This window comes from Cavia porcellus, unplaced genomic scaffold (assembly GCF_034190915.1).
Source record: "Cavia porcellus strain 051 isolate PalLab524CR breed Dunkin Hartley unplaced genomic scaffold, mCavPor4.1 scaffold_6, whole genome shotgun sequence".
In the NCBI taxonomy this organism is placed as follows: domain Eukaryota; kingdom Metazoa; phylum Chordata; class Mammalia; order Rodentia; family Caviidae; genus Cavia; species Cavia porcellus.
The window spans coordinates 24,144,057-24,164,424 of record NW_026947489.1 but is presented as its reverse complement, the minus strand read 5'-3'; the positions used below and the strand labels follow the sequence as shown (position 1 = coordinate 24,164,424).

The 20,368-nt window shown below is 38.2% G+C and overlaps 1 protein-coding gene across 6 annotated transcripts in view; it reads right to left on the bottom strand.

Annotated features, from left to right (window-relative positions):
• Nucleotides 1-20,368, bottom strand: part of Adamtsl3 (ADAMTS like 3) — a 321,817-nt gene that overhangs the window by 204,413 nt on the left and 97,036 nt on the right. For all 6 annotated transcript variants that reach the window (XM_013158894.2, XM_013158893.2, XM_013158895.2 and 3 more), the window contains exon 4: nucleotides 13,724-13,851. In XM_013158894.2, coding sequence (XP_013014348.1) covers nucleotides 13,724-13,851 — 128 coding nt within the window. The remainder of the gene's footprint in view (nucleotides 1-13,723; nucleotides 13,852-20,368) is intronic.

Below are 20,368 nucleotides of genomic sequence, written 5' to 3'. Positions count from 1 at the left end.
GATCTGTTGTGATATACCCCTTTTCTTTGCTAATTGTATGGATTTGTCTTTTCTTTCCTTTTTTGCATAAGGTTGCTCAAGGATTTGTCAGTTTAATCTTTCAGAGAACCAACTTTTTGATTCACTGATTCTTTGTATTGTTTTCTTGGTCTCAGTTGAATTTGTTTCTGCTCTGATTTTTATAATTTCCTCTGTTGTATGCCCCTGGTGTTTAATTTGCTCTTCTTCTAGAACTTTGAGGTTCAAATTAGGTTGTTTTCTCATGTAGGAATACGCTGCTACAAACTTTTCTCATTGTGTTCCCTAAGTTCCAGTATGTCATACAGGCATTACTATTTTAATTGTAAAAACTATCTAATTTCTTCTTTAAATTCATCTGTGACCCACTGTTTGTTCAGGAGAGTGTTATTTAATTTCCATGTGTTTATGTAGTTTTTGTGGTTTCTTTTGACATTAATTTCAAGTTTCATAAACTATGATCTGATAACATGCATGCAATAATTTTAGTTCCTTTGCATTTATTGAAGCATTTTTAAGACTATAAATCAGTATTGGTTAAGTACATTCACATTGTTATATACCTGTTGTCTATTGTGGTAATGCTGCTTGTTTCCTACTTTTAAAGTTTACATACAGGAAAACTCACGGGGAGGTGCATACAGTTTGAGCTCTGACAAACCCACACAGCAGTGTAACCACTAATCAATACTTGGCATCGCCTCTAAAGATGCCATCATCCTGCCCTGTGTGGTCAACTCCTCCCAACTCTTGGCTCCTGGCAACCACTGCTTTTTGCCCCTGTAATTCTGCCCTTTCCAGAAGATGATATGAATGGAATTATCCAGTATGTAGCTCTTAAAGGACAGTATTGTTTTTTGGCACCATACATTTGAAATTCATTCTTGTTACATATATAAAGTCTGCATCTTTTAAATTGCTAAGCAGTCTATTGGATGTGTACACAGAGGTTATTTAATCAGTCACTAGCTTCATATTTATTTCCATTTTGGGGGAAATTACATAAAAACTACTGTAATCATTCACATATAAGTTTTGTGGGAACATAACTTTTAATTTTTCTTAGGTAAGTACCTAGAAGAAGGACTACTCAGCCTGTTTTTTTTTAATATAATATAAAAAGTTTTGCTAAGCATCTTTATGTTTTTATTTTTTTTTCACATTTAGAACACAAATCTAAAAATAGGTAACACATTTCAGTCCTGTCATGATTTTTTTTTTTTAATGTATGAGTTTTTAACTCCGGGTTGGCTAAGGTTTCTTTGTTTGCTTTTTCAAGAAGCACATATAGTTGGCATATTACTGAGCCTGTGTCTTTCACACAGATAAGGTATTGCGGCTGGTACAGTATTACTATTTACAAAATTCTTTTTCTCCAAAACTAAAACCATGCTCCACTAATCACTGACATTCAGATTTACAGAGGAGAAGTCTGGTTTTTATTCTTTTGCAAATGTGTTTTATTTCTCTTTCTAGAGAATTTTGTTTTGCTTTGGTTTGTTAGTATTTGAAGTAAAAGTTACAGTGAGGATGAAGTTAGGTGTGTTTTCTTTCTTTCATCAATTTTGACTTAAGAAGGTGAGCTCTTTTGGAAGGAATACAAAATTACTAAAAATTGTGTCTGTATTTTAAATAAATATGCATTCACTTGATGCACTTTTATTAATTTTATGTTGTGCATTTTTTTATCTTATTTTTTATTTTTTCGGTACTGAGTATTGAGCTCACAACCATATGCTTGCCAGGCAGGCGCTTGACCACTGAGCTAAACCCCTGGCCCATGTGCATTTTAACAGAAATTCATTCATTTCCACTACTACTGCTTATTTTCAGGCTGTGATTGTGAATACTGCTCTCATGCAGGTAATGTCTTTAATTCTGAGCTTAGACCTCTCTTTCTCTCTACCCAAAATTTCTTTATCAATCTGTGCCTAATTTTCTCTTATAATCATTTCATTTGGTAGACTGTCTTTTCTGCCACCAAAAATTCTCCTACAGATATTTTTTCCTATGACTGATTTTATTTTCTGTGGTGATTATTTAGTATTTTTTGCACTGATATAACTTAATTCTGATTTTCACTTTTCTTTTTGTGCAACCCTAAAAAATCACCCCTCTCCACTGTCACGTTATACCAATGCCACCTTCTAATTTCTGTTCCATTGGTGACATATCCCCCTGGTGTCCTCAGAGCCTATGCTATCTGGAAGGTACAGCCCTAACTGGATTTAGAAAGCTTTGGAACAAAAAAGTTTTGGAGTGCAAAGAACAGTAATATGGCAGCCTCCAAAAGCACTAACCAGATGAGGGCTAAATTCCTGAACTTGAAGACAAGGTATTCAATTAGTTGCTCCTTTTCAGCTTGCGGTTTAGAACATCTTCCCAGATTATCAGTGGGGTTAATTGAATCTTCATAGTTGGTGATTACACATTTCTAATCCTTGGACTTGTCAGCGATATACTATTCTGTTATTTATGGAGATCTTGATGAGACTACATTACATTTTAAATATTCAAGAAGCATCAAATTGAGAGGCTGCCAGGAAAACTGCGCTGAGGTGAAGTGTTTCTCTTGGCCTAAGGGACATAACCCAATTTTGCGGGAGAACAACAGCTCTTTCTGTGGATGCGGTCATTCACTTACAAGTCTTGTTTCATATTGTTTTTGGTATGGATAAAAGAGAAAATAAATAACAGGAAAAGTGAAAGGGCAATTAAAACTACTATGCTTATGTTGGAAAAGCTCCAGCAGAGCAAAGCTGCTAATAGATTGCGAAGGTGATAACCAAGAGCTTTTTGTACTACGCAGACTTAGTCCTAAAGAGCTTTCATTTCGAATTTCAAAGAGGCGGACAAATTAAAGAGATAGTTCACGAGATTAAGGTGATAAAAATAGTAGGTTTTTTTTATAACAAAAGTGTTGAAATATTTTTTAAAAATAGCCTTTTCTTTAAAAGCACCTTAGAGATTCAGGAATAGCTTTTCAGATGCATTTTGAGTAATTGTTTAATTTTAACTATTTAAGTAAAAATTATTTTTATAAAAAATCTATGCCAAAAGGTAAGAAAGGAACACTGCTCACAGGTATCTCATGGCCCTAGCTCAGGCCTACTGTGTAGACCGCCTCTGTACTCCACTGCCACCTGCTGTGTGCGTTCTCACTGAAAGTTGAATAACTATGAGCCACTGCTTTGCATTGTGAATATTCCGTCTAAAAAATCTTAGTCTAAAAGATTCTAAATATAAAAAGTAAGTACATCTCCCCTATAAATCCCACCGCAACCACAGCAAAGTAATATGGAAAAGAAAGCATTTAATTTCATGAATTCTCAAAATATAAGGCACTATTTTGGGCTCATTCCGTTCTTCAGCTACTTTTTGGGTTAAACCCTACTGCATTCCTGGATATGGATACAAAGATGCAAGGAGATTAACTCTCTGTTCCCCTTGTAAATTAGCTGCAGGCCTTTTTAAACTGATCCTCCGGCCACCATCTTTTAACCTTCTGCTCTATTTCTGCAATGCAGCATGCACTGAACCTCTGACTGGCCCCTCTTGATGTGCCATGCTTTGGTTACAATTTAGTATGAAAATGAATGACTACTTTATGAAACTGGCATAAAATGAAATGCAAGTTATTTTAAAGTTAAGGACACTGGAGTCCTAATTCCCCAAACAGAAACCTGCCAGCTTATTCTGGAAATAATTCCCTTGGCCCACAGCAACTAAGCTGCAGAAATATTACTTGCAAGTTTTTAATATCATTCTAATTAGTATATGCCAGAGCTAATGGCTATCAGGAGCATATGAAAATTCAAAAACATCATTTCACAATTAGGAATTTTCTATCCATTACAACACTCATAGCACCCTGAAACTGAGGATTTTTCGAAGTCATAGATTTATGAATATATGAAAAACATATGTTGATTCCACATGAGGATACATTAAAAACATTAATAAAGTTTGCCTAGAGTTTATAGCACTATAATTTATTATATTCATGATGATATATTGACTCAAATAGTGCCTTAAAGACTGAAAAGCATGTGTTTTGAAGAATAAAAATATATTAATTTTTAAAGTAGTAGTTAAATTAAACCTGTGTTTCCCATGGCTGGTACTTGTCTGGAATATTAAGTTACAATTTTTTGCAAGAGAAAGAGACATTCTGGCTGGTGTGCGGCCCAAGAGAAGTGACTTGAGTACTCAGACGTAATCAAGTTGAAATAACTTTATCCCCAAAGAAATAAACGAGCAGAGTAACCTACATTCATCTCCTTCCTTAAATCATGAATTTAAAGGAGCAGGCTGATAAGAGGAGGCACTGAAATGCTTCCTAAAGCTTTGGGATGACTTTTTGTTTGGTTTCACATGTAATCATCTCCGTAGTCCTCTTCCAAGAAAAACTGACTGCAAGTGCCCAATATTTATGAAGACTTACTAAGCCTCTACGGCTGCTCAGGGATAAAGAGACCCGATAAGCCTTCCAAGGGAAGGAGGTTTCCTTTTTAAAGATCTCAGAGCCCTTTCCAAAATGACAATGAGAGTTCTGAATATAGGCATGGGTCAGGAACGCTTAGGACTGCAGCTGCCTAAAAGGCAGGCAGTAGGAATATTTGCATTATTAAAAAATCTTCTCTTCGCGAGTTGAGTTCATTTCATTTTTGTGCAGGAAAATGATGTCTCTGCTCCTGTTTCTTAGATATTGGGCAAGTGGACAAGCCCATGTCTTGCACCACACCGGGAACCAAGCTGGAAAACAGACGCATACTAGCATACACTCACCTCTCACTTACTAATTGTATGTAAATTTGGTGCAGGGTGCTTTCTAACATCCTGTCTTTGTTCAAATTAGATGAGTTCAGGGGGAGGGAACTTTGGAGTGTCTCAGTCCTAAAAGCAAATTCCAGAATCCAGGCTAGGATTAGTATATAAATAGATGGAAGAATACTACCTAAGTCCTAAGAAATGAAAAAGTTAAGCAAATACTACTTCAGAAATGAAAGAGGTAACTAGGAAGTGTTACATATAACTTACAACTTGCTTGTCCTGCTCAACTATTTCTAAACTCTCAGTTTTGCTACATTGATCTGTTTCTGCCAAGCCACTCCTATACTTACATTTTAAAATTCTAGTGTCTATTCACATTTCTTATTTTGTTCTTTTTAAAAACTCTTTTCGTTACCTATTTCTATATGGTTGCTAGAATTTTTAGGATGATATTTCATTTAAAGATTAATTTTAGAGGGGCTGTCATTTTACAACGTTGAGATTTCCTATTTATCACATGATATTGCTCCATTTATTTTGGTGTGCTTCTAAAATATTTCATGTAGGTCTGAACAACTTTTGTTGACTTTATGACAAGGTCCTCTAGATTTTGTTAGCAGTGTAAGTTTCACCTTTTTGAAATTTGCTTAATAATTACTTTTCATTACTGTCTGTGCCTTAATTTTGTTTCTATCAATTTTTAATGAACTTTTATTAGCTCTATTACTTTATGGATAGGTCCTGTTAGGTTTTATGCCTACACAATTATGTAGTCTTTGGATAGTGAAAGTTATTTCTTTCCTAATTTTATACCTTGCTTTTTTTTTGCCTTAATATACTGACTAGAACCTCAAGTACAGTAATGAATATTTAGTGACAGCAGGTACTCTTATCTCACACCAAATGTGAAATAACCTGTGACATTTTTCTATGAAGGACAATATCTACTATGCACCTCTATTCCTAGTTTGCTACGATTTTTCTTTTCAATTGTAAATATTACTTTTATCAACTGCTGTTTTCATCAGTATAGATGACTCTTCTTCCTTAAATCATCACTGCTGGGCCTGCAGACACTAACAGAAAATTGCCTTAGGGGTTATGTATTTGAGAATTGTGAACTGTGACTAGCCAGGGCTCTAATGAAGGAATCCTGCTCAACATGGCTCGATCTGTCCTCACTGCCTGTTACCTCAAGCCACTTTTCAGGTTAATATTTGCATCTCAAATCTTCTACAATTGTATGAGATATACACACTCAACATATTTAACATATACAATATAGATAGGTTGATATACTTCAAATTCTTGAGAGAAAAGTCCATGGTTCCAAAGTGCAAAACTTTCTTCTGTTTAGAATTAAGATATTTAACCTGCTTACACTGGTGTGTAATGGTTTTTGCTAGTACAGATGTTCCGCTAGTGTCTGACCTTCAAGGTTCTTCCTTTATTTAGGGGTCATAGCTCCAATGCTGTGCCTCACATACACTCAAGACTTGTTCTCCAATGATTATGAAACAAGAAAAATTCATTGGCCTGAGTCCTAGAGACCAGGAAATCCTTTCTCCATCACTGGGAAAAGCACAAAATCAGTTATGTACTTATAGGACTGGTCTTCATTTTCCTGTGATTGTGGCTGTGTGGATTTCCTCAATTTCCTGTAGGTTTACATTTTGAAAGGATTCAGATCCTGTCTAACTTAAATTTCTGAATATCTTTTAATGAAATAAAATCTTTCATCTGAAAAGAACTGTAAACCACGTGCTTTTGTAAGAAACAAAGTCGTCAGCATGGTGGCATAAGCCTGTAATCCCAGGAGTCTGGAGGCTGATTCAAGAGAATCTCAACTTCTAGCTCAAGCCAGGCAATTTAGTGACTTAGCAAAATGCAATCTCAAGTATTTTAAAAATGGGTGGGGGGGGGAGGCTTTTCTGGGGCTATAACTCAGTGTGGAGACCTTAGGTTCAATCTCCTGTACCAAAAATAAGAAGGAATGTAGGAAGAAGGAAGAGAGAAAGGAAAGAAAGAAGGAAGGAAGGAAGGAAGGAAGGAAGGAAGGAAGGAAGGAAGGAAGGAAGGAAGGAGAGAAGGAGAAGGGGGAGGAGAGAGAGGAAAAGGGAAAGAACTCTACCTAGTTTGCTTTGATTATAATATCTTGTAAGACTGTCACAGTGAGGGTGGCCACATTAACACAGTTTAGGCATAGAACTCTTGTTTTATCAGGACGCTCTAAGCTTCCCCACCTCTCCCTTTCCACTGGGTAGCTACTAATCTGTTCTATGTTTCTACCGTGTTTGTCATTTCAGCAGTGTATGGAAGCAGAACCATGGAGTACATGACATTTGGAGATTGACTTCTTTAAAATCTCATCATAATTCTCTGAAGATTCACCCAGACTGTTGTATGCACTGATGGTTTCTTTTTAGTGCTGTGGAGCTAACTGTTCACCAAAGGAAGGATATCTGGGTTGTTTCCACTTTGTAGATAATCCAAAGAAAGTATCTATAAGCATTCAGGTCCATTTTTTATGTGGCGAGTGTCAATTCTCTGTGACAAATGCCCAGAAATGCAAGGACTGAGTTGTAGCGAGTGTATATGTTTAAATTTTTGTTTTAAATAAATTACCTGTTTTACAGAGTGGTGACACCAACGTATGTTCCCACTACTGAGATACGAATAATCTGGTTTTTCTGCAGTTTTGTCAGCATTTCATGTTGTCAATTTTTTTCTTTTTTAGACATCATAATAGTTATGAAATGATAACTCATGGTTTTAGTTTGTATTTCCGTGATAGCACTGCTGAACAACTTTTCATATGATTATTTGCCCTCTGTGTATCGCTTTGGTAAAATATCTATTTATGTCCTTTGTTCATCTTCTACTAGTTTGTTTTTTAATTTGTTTACCTTAAAGAGTTCATACTATACATACTAGTCCATCATCACATATGTGGTTTGCAAATATTTTCTCCCATTGATCTCTGCATTTATCCCTCAGCTAACACCAGCCCTTTGATTACTGTAGCTATACACAGTAATAACCTTCATCCTCAGGAAACTGATTCTTCTGATGTGCAAGTTTTTTTCAAAATTAGCTTTTATTCTAAGACCGATCCCCTTTCTAAGAAAAATTTTGTTTATACATATAAAAACATTTTGCTGAGATTTTAGGGGAAATTTGGTTAAGCTAATAAATCACTTTGGGGAGAAATAATATCTGTACTCTGTTGTCAAAAACAGTGAACAATTCATTTTATGATTCTAGTGTGACTTGTTTATTTGGATTTTAATTTCTTCCACTAGCACTTTCAGTCCTGTACATACTCAGATACAGTATTAAACATTTTTGTGTGATTATAAACAATGTTTATCGTATTGCAAATATTGGTGTCTATGTATTTGCCACTAGTAAGAGAAATACAATATTGATTTTTTTATGGCTATTCTGTCTTCTGGACCTTGTCATACTACCTTTTTAATTGTAGAAGGTATTTTGTAGACCTTGGAATTTTCTATATGAACAAAAATGTTATCCACTCCATTTCCTTATTTTCTTATCTTATTACAATGGGTAAACTTTCAACATTCTGCTGAACATGAGTGGGGGGACAGGTCTGAGGGAGAAAGCATTAAGTATTTCACTGCAAGTAAAAATATCATGCTGGGTATTTAGATGCTCTTATCAAGTTGAGGAAGTTCCCCTCCATTCCTATTTCTCTCAGAGTTCTTCATCATGAATTTATGTTGACATTTGTCAAGTGCTTTTCCTGAATAAATCAATATTATTCTTATGAATATTTTCTTCTTTAGCCCATCAACTGGGTGGGTTACAGTGACTAACTTTCACATACTGAACCAGCCTTATATTCTTGAAACAACTCCTCCTTGGTCTTGATGTACAATTCTTTTTATATACATCTGGATACTAGTTGACACCATTTTCTTAATATTTATTTCTATATTCACAAGATACTTAGGTCTGTAGTTTTGTTTTTGTTTAGTCTTTCTCTGGCTTTGGAATTATAATCACACTAGATTCATAAAATTAATTTGGAATTCTTCCCCCTGAAGAAATCATATAGAATTTTTGTAAATTCTTCTATAAATATTTGATGTAATTTTCCAGTAAAACCATCTGGGCCCGGACACCATTTAGGAAAACAGAAATTTTAGTTACAAATTCAATTTTGAAAAAGTTATGAGATTATTTGAATCATATATTTCAATTAGGTATGAATTTATACTTCACAGACTAAGAAGTAAAAGGTAAGCCCTCAGACAGCAATGGGGGGTTACTACCAGCAACTCAGTTTCCTCCAGAACTCACCAAAAGCTCCAGAAATGGTACATCATCAGACTCTTCTGACAGTGGGATAAAGCTGGGATCAAAAACAGAGCAAATGGCTCCTCTTCCTTATTTCAACATAAAATTGTATATTGTTATCACCAAAGTATAAACAGAAGCCTGTGCACTGAGAGATAACTGGGTACGATGAAGGACAAAAGTGCTGTGCACGAAGCAAGGATTAAGTCCAAATCGATGTGTCTGTCCTGAGACTCCAGCTTTCTGCTCTACTCGGTTCTTGGATGTTTGAACCAGAAGAATCTTTTCTGAGAAATCACAGTAGTCAGAACTCCAACACCCAGAGACAACATCAAACAAAGAGATAGACTAGCACGGGCCTCTGCAGTTAAGGTCAAAACTCCTTTCTTTAAATACAAATGTCATCAGAAAGCTTAGAGAAGGTTCCAAAGCAAAACACTGATAAATGACTAAACAAAAACAATTTGGACAGAATTGAGAAAAATAAAAGCATCTTCCTCCCAGAAATCTACTCATATCCTCAGGGAATCAGAGAATAAATGCTGCTTTTAAAAATTCATGGGAAAAAAATCTCAGAAAAAACTATAGAGAAAGTAAGAAATTCTATGTAGAAAATATTTAGTAAAATATTTGGAAAATAAGTTTAGGTAAATCTCTCATAAAGCAGGACAAGTAAACAAACAGAAAACTAGATCTAATATCTGAATGGTAGGAGTTTTGACAACAAAAGAGGAAAATAAAAAACAAATTATGCAATAAATAATTCAAGACTCAAGGCAACAAATCTTCATAATAGATGAGCCCATCCAATACAATGGATGAACATAGACTCACACCAAGAAAGGGCAGCACGAAATTTCAGAACATTCAAGCCAGATGAATACTCTTTTAAAAAGTTAATCTTCTTGGTACATTTTAGATACACTTGATAAAAATTGTCATAGGGAGTTTGTACCTGTATGTCTTGCTGCTTTTTCTTCCCCACTCCCCCCGGTCAACCCCCTGTTCCCGTCTTTATTTGCAAAAGCTTTGTTTCCATCTTCTCTCCTATTCTTATTCTCTTTTTCTTTTCTTTCCTTTTCCCTTCACCCCTCCCTTGTTCCCATTCCCATTTGAACATTTTCTTCTTATTTCTCAATATCTGTTATACATTTTGGTTCTTATTTACCCTATTGCTTCTAACAGTACCATATCTCATTTATTTCACTAAGATTATGTCACAAAGTACATTCATTTACCTGAAACATCTCAAGTTTCCTTTCTTTATGGCAGAGTATTATTCCATTGTAGGAAAAAAAAACCCTACATTTTCTTTATCTATTCATTGGTTGATGGGCATTTGGGCTGTTGCTAAGATCTGGCTATTACAAACTGTGTGTCTATAAATGTGGACATTTATGCATCACTATGGTATGATGCCTTTAATTCTTTCCAGAAAATACCAAGAAGGAGAAGAGCTGGGTCAAATGGAACCTTTAGTTTTAGTTTTCTGAGGAATCTCCACACTGAGTTCTATAATGGTTAAAAGAGTACATTTCCACCAACAGTGAAGAAGGTACCCTCTTTCCCTGTAGCCCCACATTTGCTCTTGGTTGAATTCTTGATATTAACCATTCTTTCTGGAGTGAGAGTCCAAAACAATGAAATACCTAGGAATCCATCTAACAAAGCAAATGAGAAATCTTTACACTGAAAACTACAGTACTCTGAAAAAGAAGATTAAAAGAGATATCAGAAAATGTAAAGATATCCTTTGTTCTTGGGTAGGAAAAATCAATATAGTAGAAATGGCCATACTCCCAAAATTGTTATGCAGATTTAATGCAATTCCAATCAAAATACAGATGAATGCTCTTATAGAGAGAAAGAAAAAGGAAAAACCAGAATGATTCTGATTTCTTCATAAACACTACTTTATATTAGATGCTGATCAGTGGTGTCTCCATAATTCTCAGGGACAATTAATTCTACATAATAGCACACTTGGAAAAATCATCATTGAAGTTTAAGGAGAAAATAAAAATACTTTCAAATACCTGGGAAGCTATTGGAGAATGTGTTCCATAAAAGTCAGAAGGTAATCAAGAAAAGGACACGAGGAAAGAGGAGATGGGGCACAGGAAGGAGGCAAATGACTTTCCTGGAAGACAGGAAGTGAGACACCAGCATGCTTCCTGAGCTCATTACTGCAGGGCATCAGTTCAAGGAATTTTGGAACTCTTCAGGACAAGGAATCCAATAAATAAATAAATGGAATTATCGATGTAAAAATTAAAATGATGATTTTTTTCTGAATTAGACTTGGTACTTTTGCCTACAAATCTGCATTCTTCTTCAATATGTTTTGCTTTCTTCTTCCATGCTTCCCTCCAGGTTTAAAAGCCTCCTCCCATGTCCTTCCCCAGGAACCCAGCATCTGTTTGTTCCACCATCTGTTTTTTTCTCATAGCACTTCCTTTCACATGGCTGACTTTCTCCCAGTAGTAAACAAATTCTCAGGGTAAACATGCCCCAGAGGAGAGGACTAACATGACCAATTTATCCATCCTCTTGACAATTTTTGGTTATATGTAACCTAATGTTTGCTTGTTGTTTGTCTCCTCAGACTGTGAGAAGCACTGGAGCAGCTACTCCACTGGCTTTGAGTTTGGGGGAGGGGGACGGACAGAGCACATTGCTGCATGTGTTTGGGTGGTCAGGAAGGCCCATGCCTTAGGGTCTATGTCTGGTCTCTCATCCCTTCCTCTCTGGAACTGTTCCTTTACTTTGGTTCCTGGCCACTATGAACTGAGCAGCTCTGCTCTACCACACCCTTCTAAGCCCTGATGTTTCTGCCTTGGAGCCTGCTGACCATGGTCTGAATATTCTAAAACTGTGAGCCATATTAAACCCCTCCTCCTTTAAGTTGTATCAAGTCCTCATGTTTTAGCAATGGAAAAGATGACTTACAAAAGCATGTGGCTAGGACATGTGTTAGTTGAATTTGAGAGTGTTAACTCTTCATCTGCACCGAGGGTGTACAGAGGGTTTAGGGCTAAAGACCTGCATCAAAGGCTTGTGAGTGTCCATTGGTAAAGGTGCCCTGGGAGCCCACCTATTACTGCCTCACAGAAAAAAGGGAAAAGGGCTTCCACTGCTGCAGAATTCAGGACCAGACCAAATGGAAGACAATGGTGCCACAGGAAGGCATACAGGTTTACTATGCTAGCAGCCTGATGGGACTCTCAGTTCCAAATCACCAGCCCTGACTTAAGGTTGTTAACAGTCACTTACATAGGTTTCCAAAAGGAAGTACAGATAATATTCTCCAGTTTGTTACACATGTCTTTGTTATATATTGCTAGATAAGATTTACTCTACATAAGCTACTTTTGGGGTTACTATCTTATAACATGCAGGAAGAATCTATCATTGTCCAAGACTGGAAAGAGTTGTCCCAGAAGTGATAAGTCTCTGGGACTTGAGGGCAAGCAAAACATCTCTGCCTGGCAGAGCTACACTATCTTGCAGCTGGCACCTGCCAGATCAAGGCTCGTTAAGTTTTACAGCTTCCTAGTTATGGGAAGGGGCTGTGCTTCCCAGTCTTCTCCTTGAACAGGGCTAGAAATATACTAGTATTAGAAACATAAGATTTAAAATTTCCTTTACATTTAAAATAGCCTCTACCACATCCCCCTGCCTCCTGAGGCTAACCCTGGACTCACTGCTGTAGCCACTTCCTGAAGCTTGCCCTGGGATGAGGCCCCTACCACTGCCTTCTTCAGTAGACAAAAGAGACCTCCGGCTCAAAGTCCCCCTGGAGAGTGGGTCAACTGTCCGGCTCTGCACTGCCTCAAGGAAACTGTGGGACGTACTTGGTCATTGTTAATGCACCACAAAAAGCAACCTTGATGGAAGATGAGCTAATTATAGAGGACAAATATACTCTCCGGGCATTTCCGCTCTATAAATGGAGAACAAGCATCAATAATGTGCTCTTTCACCTGAAAATACTCCACATGTAAAGATGGCTGCCAGGGTCTGTTGCCTGGGACCAGGATGTCAGGGCCCTCCCTTACCCAAGAAATGAGGCAGAAACCTTGGCTCAGATTTAAATTGTCCCATGAATAAAAAACAGCAAGTACAGGCTTCTTACAAATTATGAACCTCATAAAGTAAGTTTATATTTGTAAGATTCATTTTAGCAAACATCATTTACCACAAACTCATTTAAGGTATGAAAACAGAATGTGGATTACCTTCTGAGTTAATCATTCAGAGAAAGTGAATGAGAAATGAATTAAAATAGTCACTGAAAAGTAACACTCAGAAAAGGAGACATCTTGCCCCAAATCCTGACAACATTGAGCCAGAGACTTAATATGCTAGGCTGCCTTCCTTAAAGCCAATGTTTGGTGTTTTGAGTCCTGTGAGGCTCAGGCAGGTGACACATGGTCCCACCTTTGAAAACATAACCATTATCATCTAAATATGGTAACTTGAAGCTAATGTTTAGACACAGCAGGTGCCATAAGAGTATATCTGCAAGGCAAAGTCAAGTTTTCCAGGTGCTCCTCTTTCCCATCCAGAAGCACTAACTCCCACAGCAGCTGGCCTGGCCACCACTGACCTTCCGGTCAGGCATCTCCGCAGAGAATAGGAGGCACCTCCCCCGCAGGTCCGGGAGCAGTCACTCCAGTCACCCCAGGCATCCCAGTTGCCATCTCTGTCCTCCTCTGAGCGAGCATTTCTTGAGGTCTAGATGTGAAGGGAAAGAAAAAACATCAAAACACAGCAAGTCATAGAATATATACTGCAAAGTCACACTTGCAGGAGATATCTAAAGTCATCCAGCTCATTAGAGCGGAAAGCAGAATGGTGACAGCCAGGGCCTGCTGTAGGAGTTATCAACTAGGTATCCACACTCAGCCATGCAAAGAGAAAGAGTTGCAAAGATCTGCTATAACATGTCATTCTCACAGTTAATAATACTGTGCTATGACTTCAGAATTTGCTGTTAGATCTCACATCATGCACTTTTTAAAAATCAATTCAGAAAGTAAGGGAAGGCAAATAAAAGGGCATTTTTCTCAATTAAAACAGTAAAAAATAGCAATAAGTAATCAGATTTAATATATTTTCATGAGAATCCAGAAATAGACCCTACAAAATCATTGCTAACTTCACAAAACAACTCAAAAGTCATTCCAGATTTATTAGAAATTTATATTGAAATACTGGAGCCATAAAATGCTAGAAAATTATAGATTATCACTAATATAGAGTTAGTACCAGAAAGACTGCCCTAGATATGTCAAAAAGGGTAGAAACTGTGAAGGAAAAGACTGGAAGGTTTGATACCCAAAAACACAAAAAGCTTTTTCTGTCTTTTCATTTACACATAGAGCTAGATAGAAATCTACAGATGTGTGCACACAAAAATGTAGTAGTAAACGGACACGTATATGGGCAAAAAAGACCCAATCCAATCACCTCTGAGAACAGAAGAGGCAGGACTACAGCAAACACTGTTGGGGAAAGACAAAAAGAACCTTGACTTTTGTGTCTCTCCCAACCCTATGAAAAGGTTAGAAGTAAATATGACCTAATAGTGAATTCCATGAAGCCAAGTTACGCGATCATGACTTTGTCTCGTTACCTTATCAACTTCCACGGGTCTTGGAATTCCTTTACAAAAAAATTTTTTATGATAAAATGCAACCATTAAGCAACAACACACACAAGCCTATATAATTTTTAATACAGGTCATGTAAATATGTATATGTAGGAAGAAAGGAGAATTAAAGTCTCATAGTGATTACCTCCAGGTGAAAGAGCTCGCAGTGATTTTAATATTTCATTTTGGTTTTGCTTCTCTGCATTTTGTGGAATCTTCAAGAAAATTAAATACACACTACCTTCATTGAAACCAGCCAACAAGTAAACAAATACTGCATTCTACTGCCGTATAGGAAAGTTCAAGTCACTACGTTCTTGGTTGGAGAATGGAAAAGTTTATGAAGGAAGCCATGATGTGTAATAAGCTGCAGCCTGAGATGGAACCAGACAGGTTTCTCGAAGCTTGTAGACAAATTACCTCATCCATCCAAAAAAGAAAAAAAGAATTAAATTAGAGAGATCTGTAGAAAGGTCCTTCAAAGCTAAAATGAAGAAATAATAACGGGAAGCAAAGAGGTGGTTTTCCAATCATTTTCACTCAAATCTCGATGGTCAGCAGGTCCAATGGCTTCCTGCCAAGCTACCTATTTATAGCATAGCACAGTATGAAGCCCTGGTAGAGGCAATATTTCAGTAACCGTCAAGTGAAAGGAAAGGGTAAATATCTGGCGACTGATCAAATCTGTCATCAGGAACGGGGGCTAATTAAATCCATACTATTTACTGTTCTAATTAGACCACTGTTCGGTTCAATTTTCTACCCTTAAATGTCACCAAACATAACTATGTCCTACCCTAACATAATACAAACCATAAAGTTTTAATTCATAAAAAGTACAATAAGCAGTTTAATATGTTCATCTGGATGTTTAGGTTGGGTAAGTCCAAATCATTAAGTAAAGGTTTAAAATACACACAGCTGAAATTGATTTTTCATTTTGTCACTCGATATGCTGATAGGCTGAATGTGAAAAGGTGAAAAACATCATCATATATATTTTTAAATGGAAATTGAGAGTTCTTTGCAATATTGCTTTAATTTGTTTTTATTCCCACCATCCCACGTGTTCATGTATAGTTAGAATCAGGTTTCTTTCCATAACTTCTCCACCTTTAGTTACAAAAAAGACTTGATTCTAAAATAATTAAAATCAGCATGTTATAAAATGCAAGCATTTGGTTTCTCTAATTGGGCCAGTAACATATATTCTTTCTAAGAAAAAAGAGGTAAAATGGAATCTTGAAAGAAATCCTCAAGTTTTCTCCTCTCCTTGGCCACTCAAATTCTTGGATTTTAATTGGAAAATCAAATGCTATTTCCCACCAGCCAGTCCTGCTACCCTTCACCCATATTCTTTATGCACTTAGTAGTAATACTATCCTGGGTTTCAGCCCAGGTCTGCTGTCTTCCCTGAGATACTAGCAGCATGATGATAATACTCATTCCAAGACGACTCCACTGAGGAGAAAGCAGTGCTCCAGGACCAGGTCTGAAAACGCGTGTTTGTGCCTTTGCTTAGGAGAAGGCAGGAGCTGATCCAGCCCTGCAGCCATGGACTGCTCCTCCAGAAAAGCTCCCTTCAAGCTTCCCCAAGGCCTGCAAAATCTAGCTGTATCTCCATGGCACCTTTTACTCCCTAGCACCTGATACCCCATGTGTTCAATCTCTACACACAGCTGAGTCTGAAACTTTCTAATCTTAAAAAGTAGTGTCCAGCATACAACCTGTCTGTCCAGAAGACCACATACCACACACTGTCCCTGTGGCCATGCTTCTTCTGATGACATCTAGGTTCCTGCCTCCCCTCCACCCTCTGTCTACCCGACCCTTCTCTGCCCCTCCATTTTCAGCCACACCACGGACTGGAACTTGCCATGGAGGCAATATTGCTTAATGGTTAAAAGCAGTTTGAATCTGGGTAAGTTTCTTAACATTTTAAAGTCCTTCTCCCTAAAGCTGATCATTACCCAAACAGGATTTAAATAAAACTATACATGAAAATCATACAGCACCTCAGTAAATGTAGTTGGTGAATGTCTCAACAAATTCAGCAAGTGTTCCTCTTCAAGATAGTGCTCTCTCCCAAACCATGATGGGGAGCAGGCTCCCTTCCACTTGCACTAAATCAAGACTTAACATCAGTCACCACTGAACTCCCTCCCGCTTGTTGGTTTTGGCCCAGCCTGCCAAGCGCAGCTGAGCCCTGACTGAGCTCTGCAGCTCCTATGTGTCCACCCAAGTCACTGATCAACCTGCTGGACATTGTTGCTTAACCTCTAGAATACCATGAGTGCATATTTCTGCTTTTGTAAAATAGTAAGCAGAACATAATGCCAAGTAAGCAGCCAAATAATCAGACTTGGAACCTGTGAACACAGTTTAATAGTAAAATAAAAATATGAAACAATTCTAAACATATCGTCAAATGCTGGGGTCTGGGAGGGAAGAAATGAGCCACCAGGAGGAAGGGGATCAGAGAGGGTGGAGTCTGTGTTGTGAGCCTACAATGGTGGTAGTGAGTCTCCCGGGAGAAAAGGAATGCAGTAGTCCGACTGTGGCCAGCCCAGCCCTGAGATCTAGTGACAGTGACATAAAACTCACTGATACTGGCTCTATCTTTGACCTCATGGTACCCAGAAGAGACAGCTTCTGTGTTTTCCCATTGAGCACCACAGTTTCTAATTCCCCCTTTTTAATTCTTTCTTTGAGCTGTCTTAAGTAATGATATAAATTCCATGTTAACATTACTTTCTGAACTTCTTATGTGTCTGAAGAACAATATTGGGTCACTCTATGCACCTGTCTGGGTCCCACAGCACAGACCTGAAGGCTTGGGTCCCACGGAAGGCAGCAGGTGGCAAGCCTGGGGAGCCCTGCATGTCAGCACCAATCTGTGCTCTCTCCACATCCTTGGGGGACACGGCAGTCCCCAGCTCACAGGAAGTAGTACTGGCCTTAGGGACCATGCCTGATGGAGTCTACACACAACCCCTTTTGGCCTAGCCCCAGACAAGTCCTGCATTCCCAAACTCTGGAAAGGTGAGGCAGGAGGATCACACATTTGAGTCCAGCTTGGAAAATTCAGTACTTAGTGAGACTCTGTCTTGAAATTAAAAGTTAAAAGGGGTGTGCTGAAGGATGTAGCTCAGTATGAAGGTCCTGGGTCCAATGCCAGCACCCAAAAAGGCTTACACGCCAGCGCTGTTTTTGCTCATCTCTGTTTTCTAATGTTACACAATAAATGTGTGAAATGAACGTTTAATATAAACTCTTCTGTTTTAAAGGAAAAAGAAAAGCACTTAAGGGGAACACTTAAGGGGAACCTATGAAAACATACTCAAAGAAGTAATATGCTCTGGGTATTGTTGCTTAAAACTATCAGGTTTAAAGATCTCTTATATATAGTCTAGGAAATATTTTGGATGAAAAATTCACAAAAAGATATTGTTTATTCATTATATAATAGGATTTTCTAAAAGCCAAGGATATTGTAGGGGCGTGTTCACAGCCTCATAACAACTCCAGACCTACCTGTCCTACTTAGATTCCCAGGCATAAGTTAAATCATAAAGCATTTTCCTGACAAGTTCCTAAATCTATGATTTATAATGAACAGTACAGTTCCACTAGTCTTGCTAAAACATTAGTAATTAAACACAGATTTCACATGTAAGGCCACTTATTGGAAATGCTATATTAACAGCCCCATATTAAAAGCAAACCCCAAATAAAATGGGTTCCACTGGGATATTACTTCCCAGACATCAAATAAAGGTTCATTCCAGTGCTCTCACACAGGTTATTTGAGGAGATCACAAATGACTTTGTTTTTGTTAACAGTAAATGAATTCTTTCAGGTTCATACTTCCTTGAGGTCACGAACAACAAAAATATTTAAAATTATGACATAAGTAAGTAACATAAAAATGTCCCTCACAACTGTCACCCAGACTCAGCAGTTCAGCTCAGCAGGATCTGTTCCATACTGACCTATGCAAAGTGGTCCAGCAACGTAGCTGAGAAAAACTCCTCCAGCTCCTCCCCTGAGAGATGGTGCCAACCAGCGGGAAGGCTGCCTGTCCCCACCCAGCGGTTCCCCACTATCTCACAGCCACAAGCCCTTTACCTCCTCACACATGTTCTGCCCTGGCTCCCCTGAACCCCACACTCTGCTCACAGTGTACCCCACCCTCCAGGCACCCCACTTCATTATTTCTCAAGGTCAAGCCCCACATGAGGAGAATTTCCTTCATTTCCTTTATTCAAGTATGTTGGCAATACATAATATTTATAGTTCTTTGGGGGAAATTTGTATATCTATATATAATATCTTAATCATTTTTTAAAATATCACCCCTCTCCTTTTCATCTCCTCCTAACTGCTGACCCCATCTCCAAAAAGTCAGCCTTTTTGTCTCTTTTACTTTACTCTCTAATTTATTTCTATGTTAGGTTTCTCATACAACAGAAACCATGTGGTACTAATTTTCTGAGTTTGACTTATTTCACTTAATATTATAGTCTCAAATTCCATACATTTTCCTGCAAATGATACAATTTCATTCTTTACAGCTGCATAACACTCCATCACATATATACCACATTTTCTTAATGAGTATCTAGGCTGTTTCTAGAACTTGGCTACTGTGAATTGTGCTGCTATGAACATAGTTATGTGTGCATCACTGCAGTAGTCTTTGGGGTAGATACCCAGAAGAGGTATAGTTGAGTCAAATGGGATTTCAGTTTTTCATTTTTGGGGGCACCTCCATACTGATTTCCACAGTGGTGGTTCTAGTTTACATTCCCTGTAACAGTGTAAAAGTATTTACCAGCATCCCCCAGCCTCACTAGCATGTGTGTATGTGTGTGTGTGTTCTTGAATGAAAGCCATTCTGATCAGGGTAAGATTATTTCATTTACTTTTTGAGGTGGTATGATTGAACCCAGGGCCTTGAGCATGCTAGGGAGTCACCTTATCCCTGAGCTAAACCTCAGTCCTTTTGTATTTTAAAACACACTATTGTGTCAGATGTGTCAGGGTGCAGGGAATCCAAGGGCCGTGCAATCCCACAGCCTGCATGTACCCTTGTTCTGGGCTGTCCCAAGGCATCTGATAGGTGATTGCAGGCCCCAGAGTCCCTCACAGATAGCATTGGGAGAACTCTTCTCCACCAGCACCCTGCTCTGTTCACCCTGGCCAGACCCACAAAAGACAGCAGCCAGCGGAGACAGCATAAGGTTGGTGGCAATGCAGGGAGTGTGGATGTGCATGGCTCAGGGACACTTCTAGCACAGACACTTTCTGGCTCACTGGAATCTCTGTAAGCAGAAGGGTGACTTGGGCACGCTATAGTTTGGAAAACTCACTCTGGCAAGAAGTAGTATGGGAAGGACTGAGATCCCCACTCAAGATAGGGCAGCTGAAATGGCCCTAGAAGAGCCCGGGGCCTTGTTGGGTGTGGTAGTACATACCTGTAATCCCAGCACTCAGCAGGAGGATGGCTGCAAGTTCGGGGGCAGCCTACACTATACAGTGAGGTCAAAGCCAGCCTGAACTACGTAGGGAGACCATGTCTCAAAAAATAAATAAA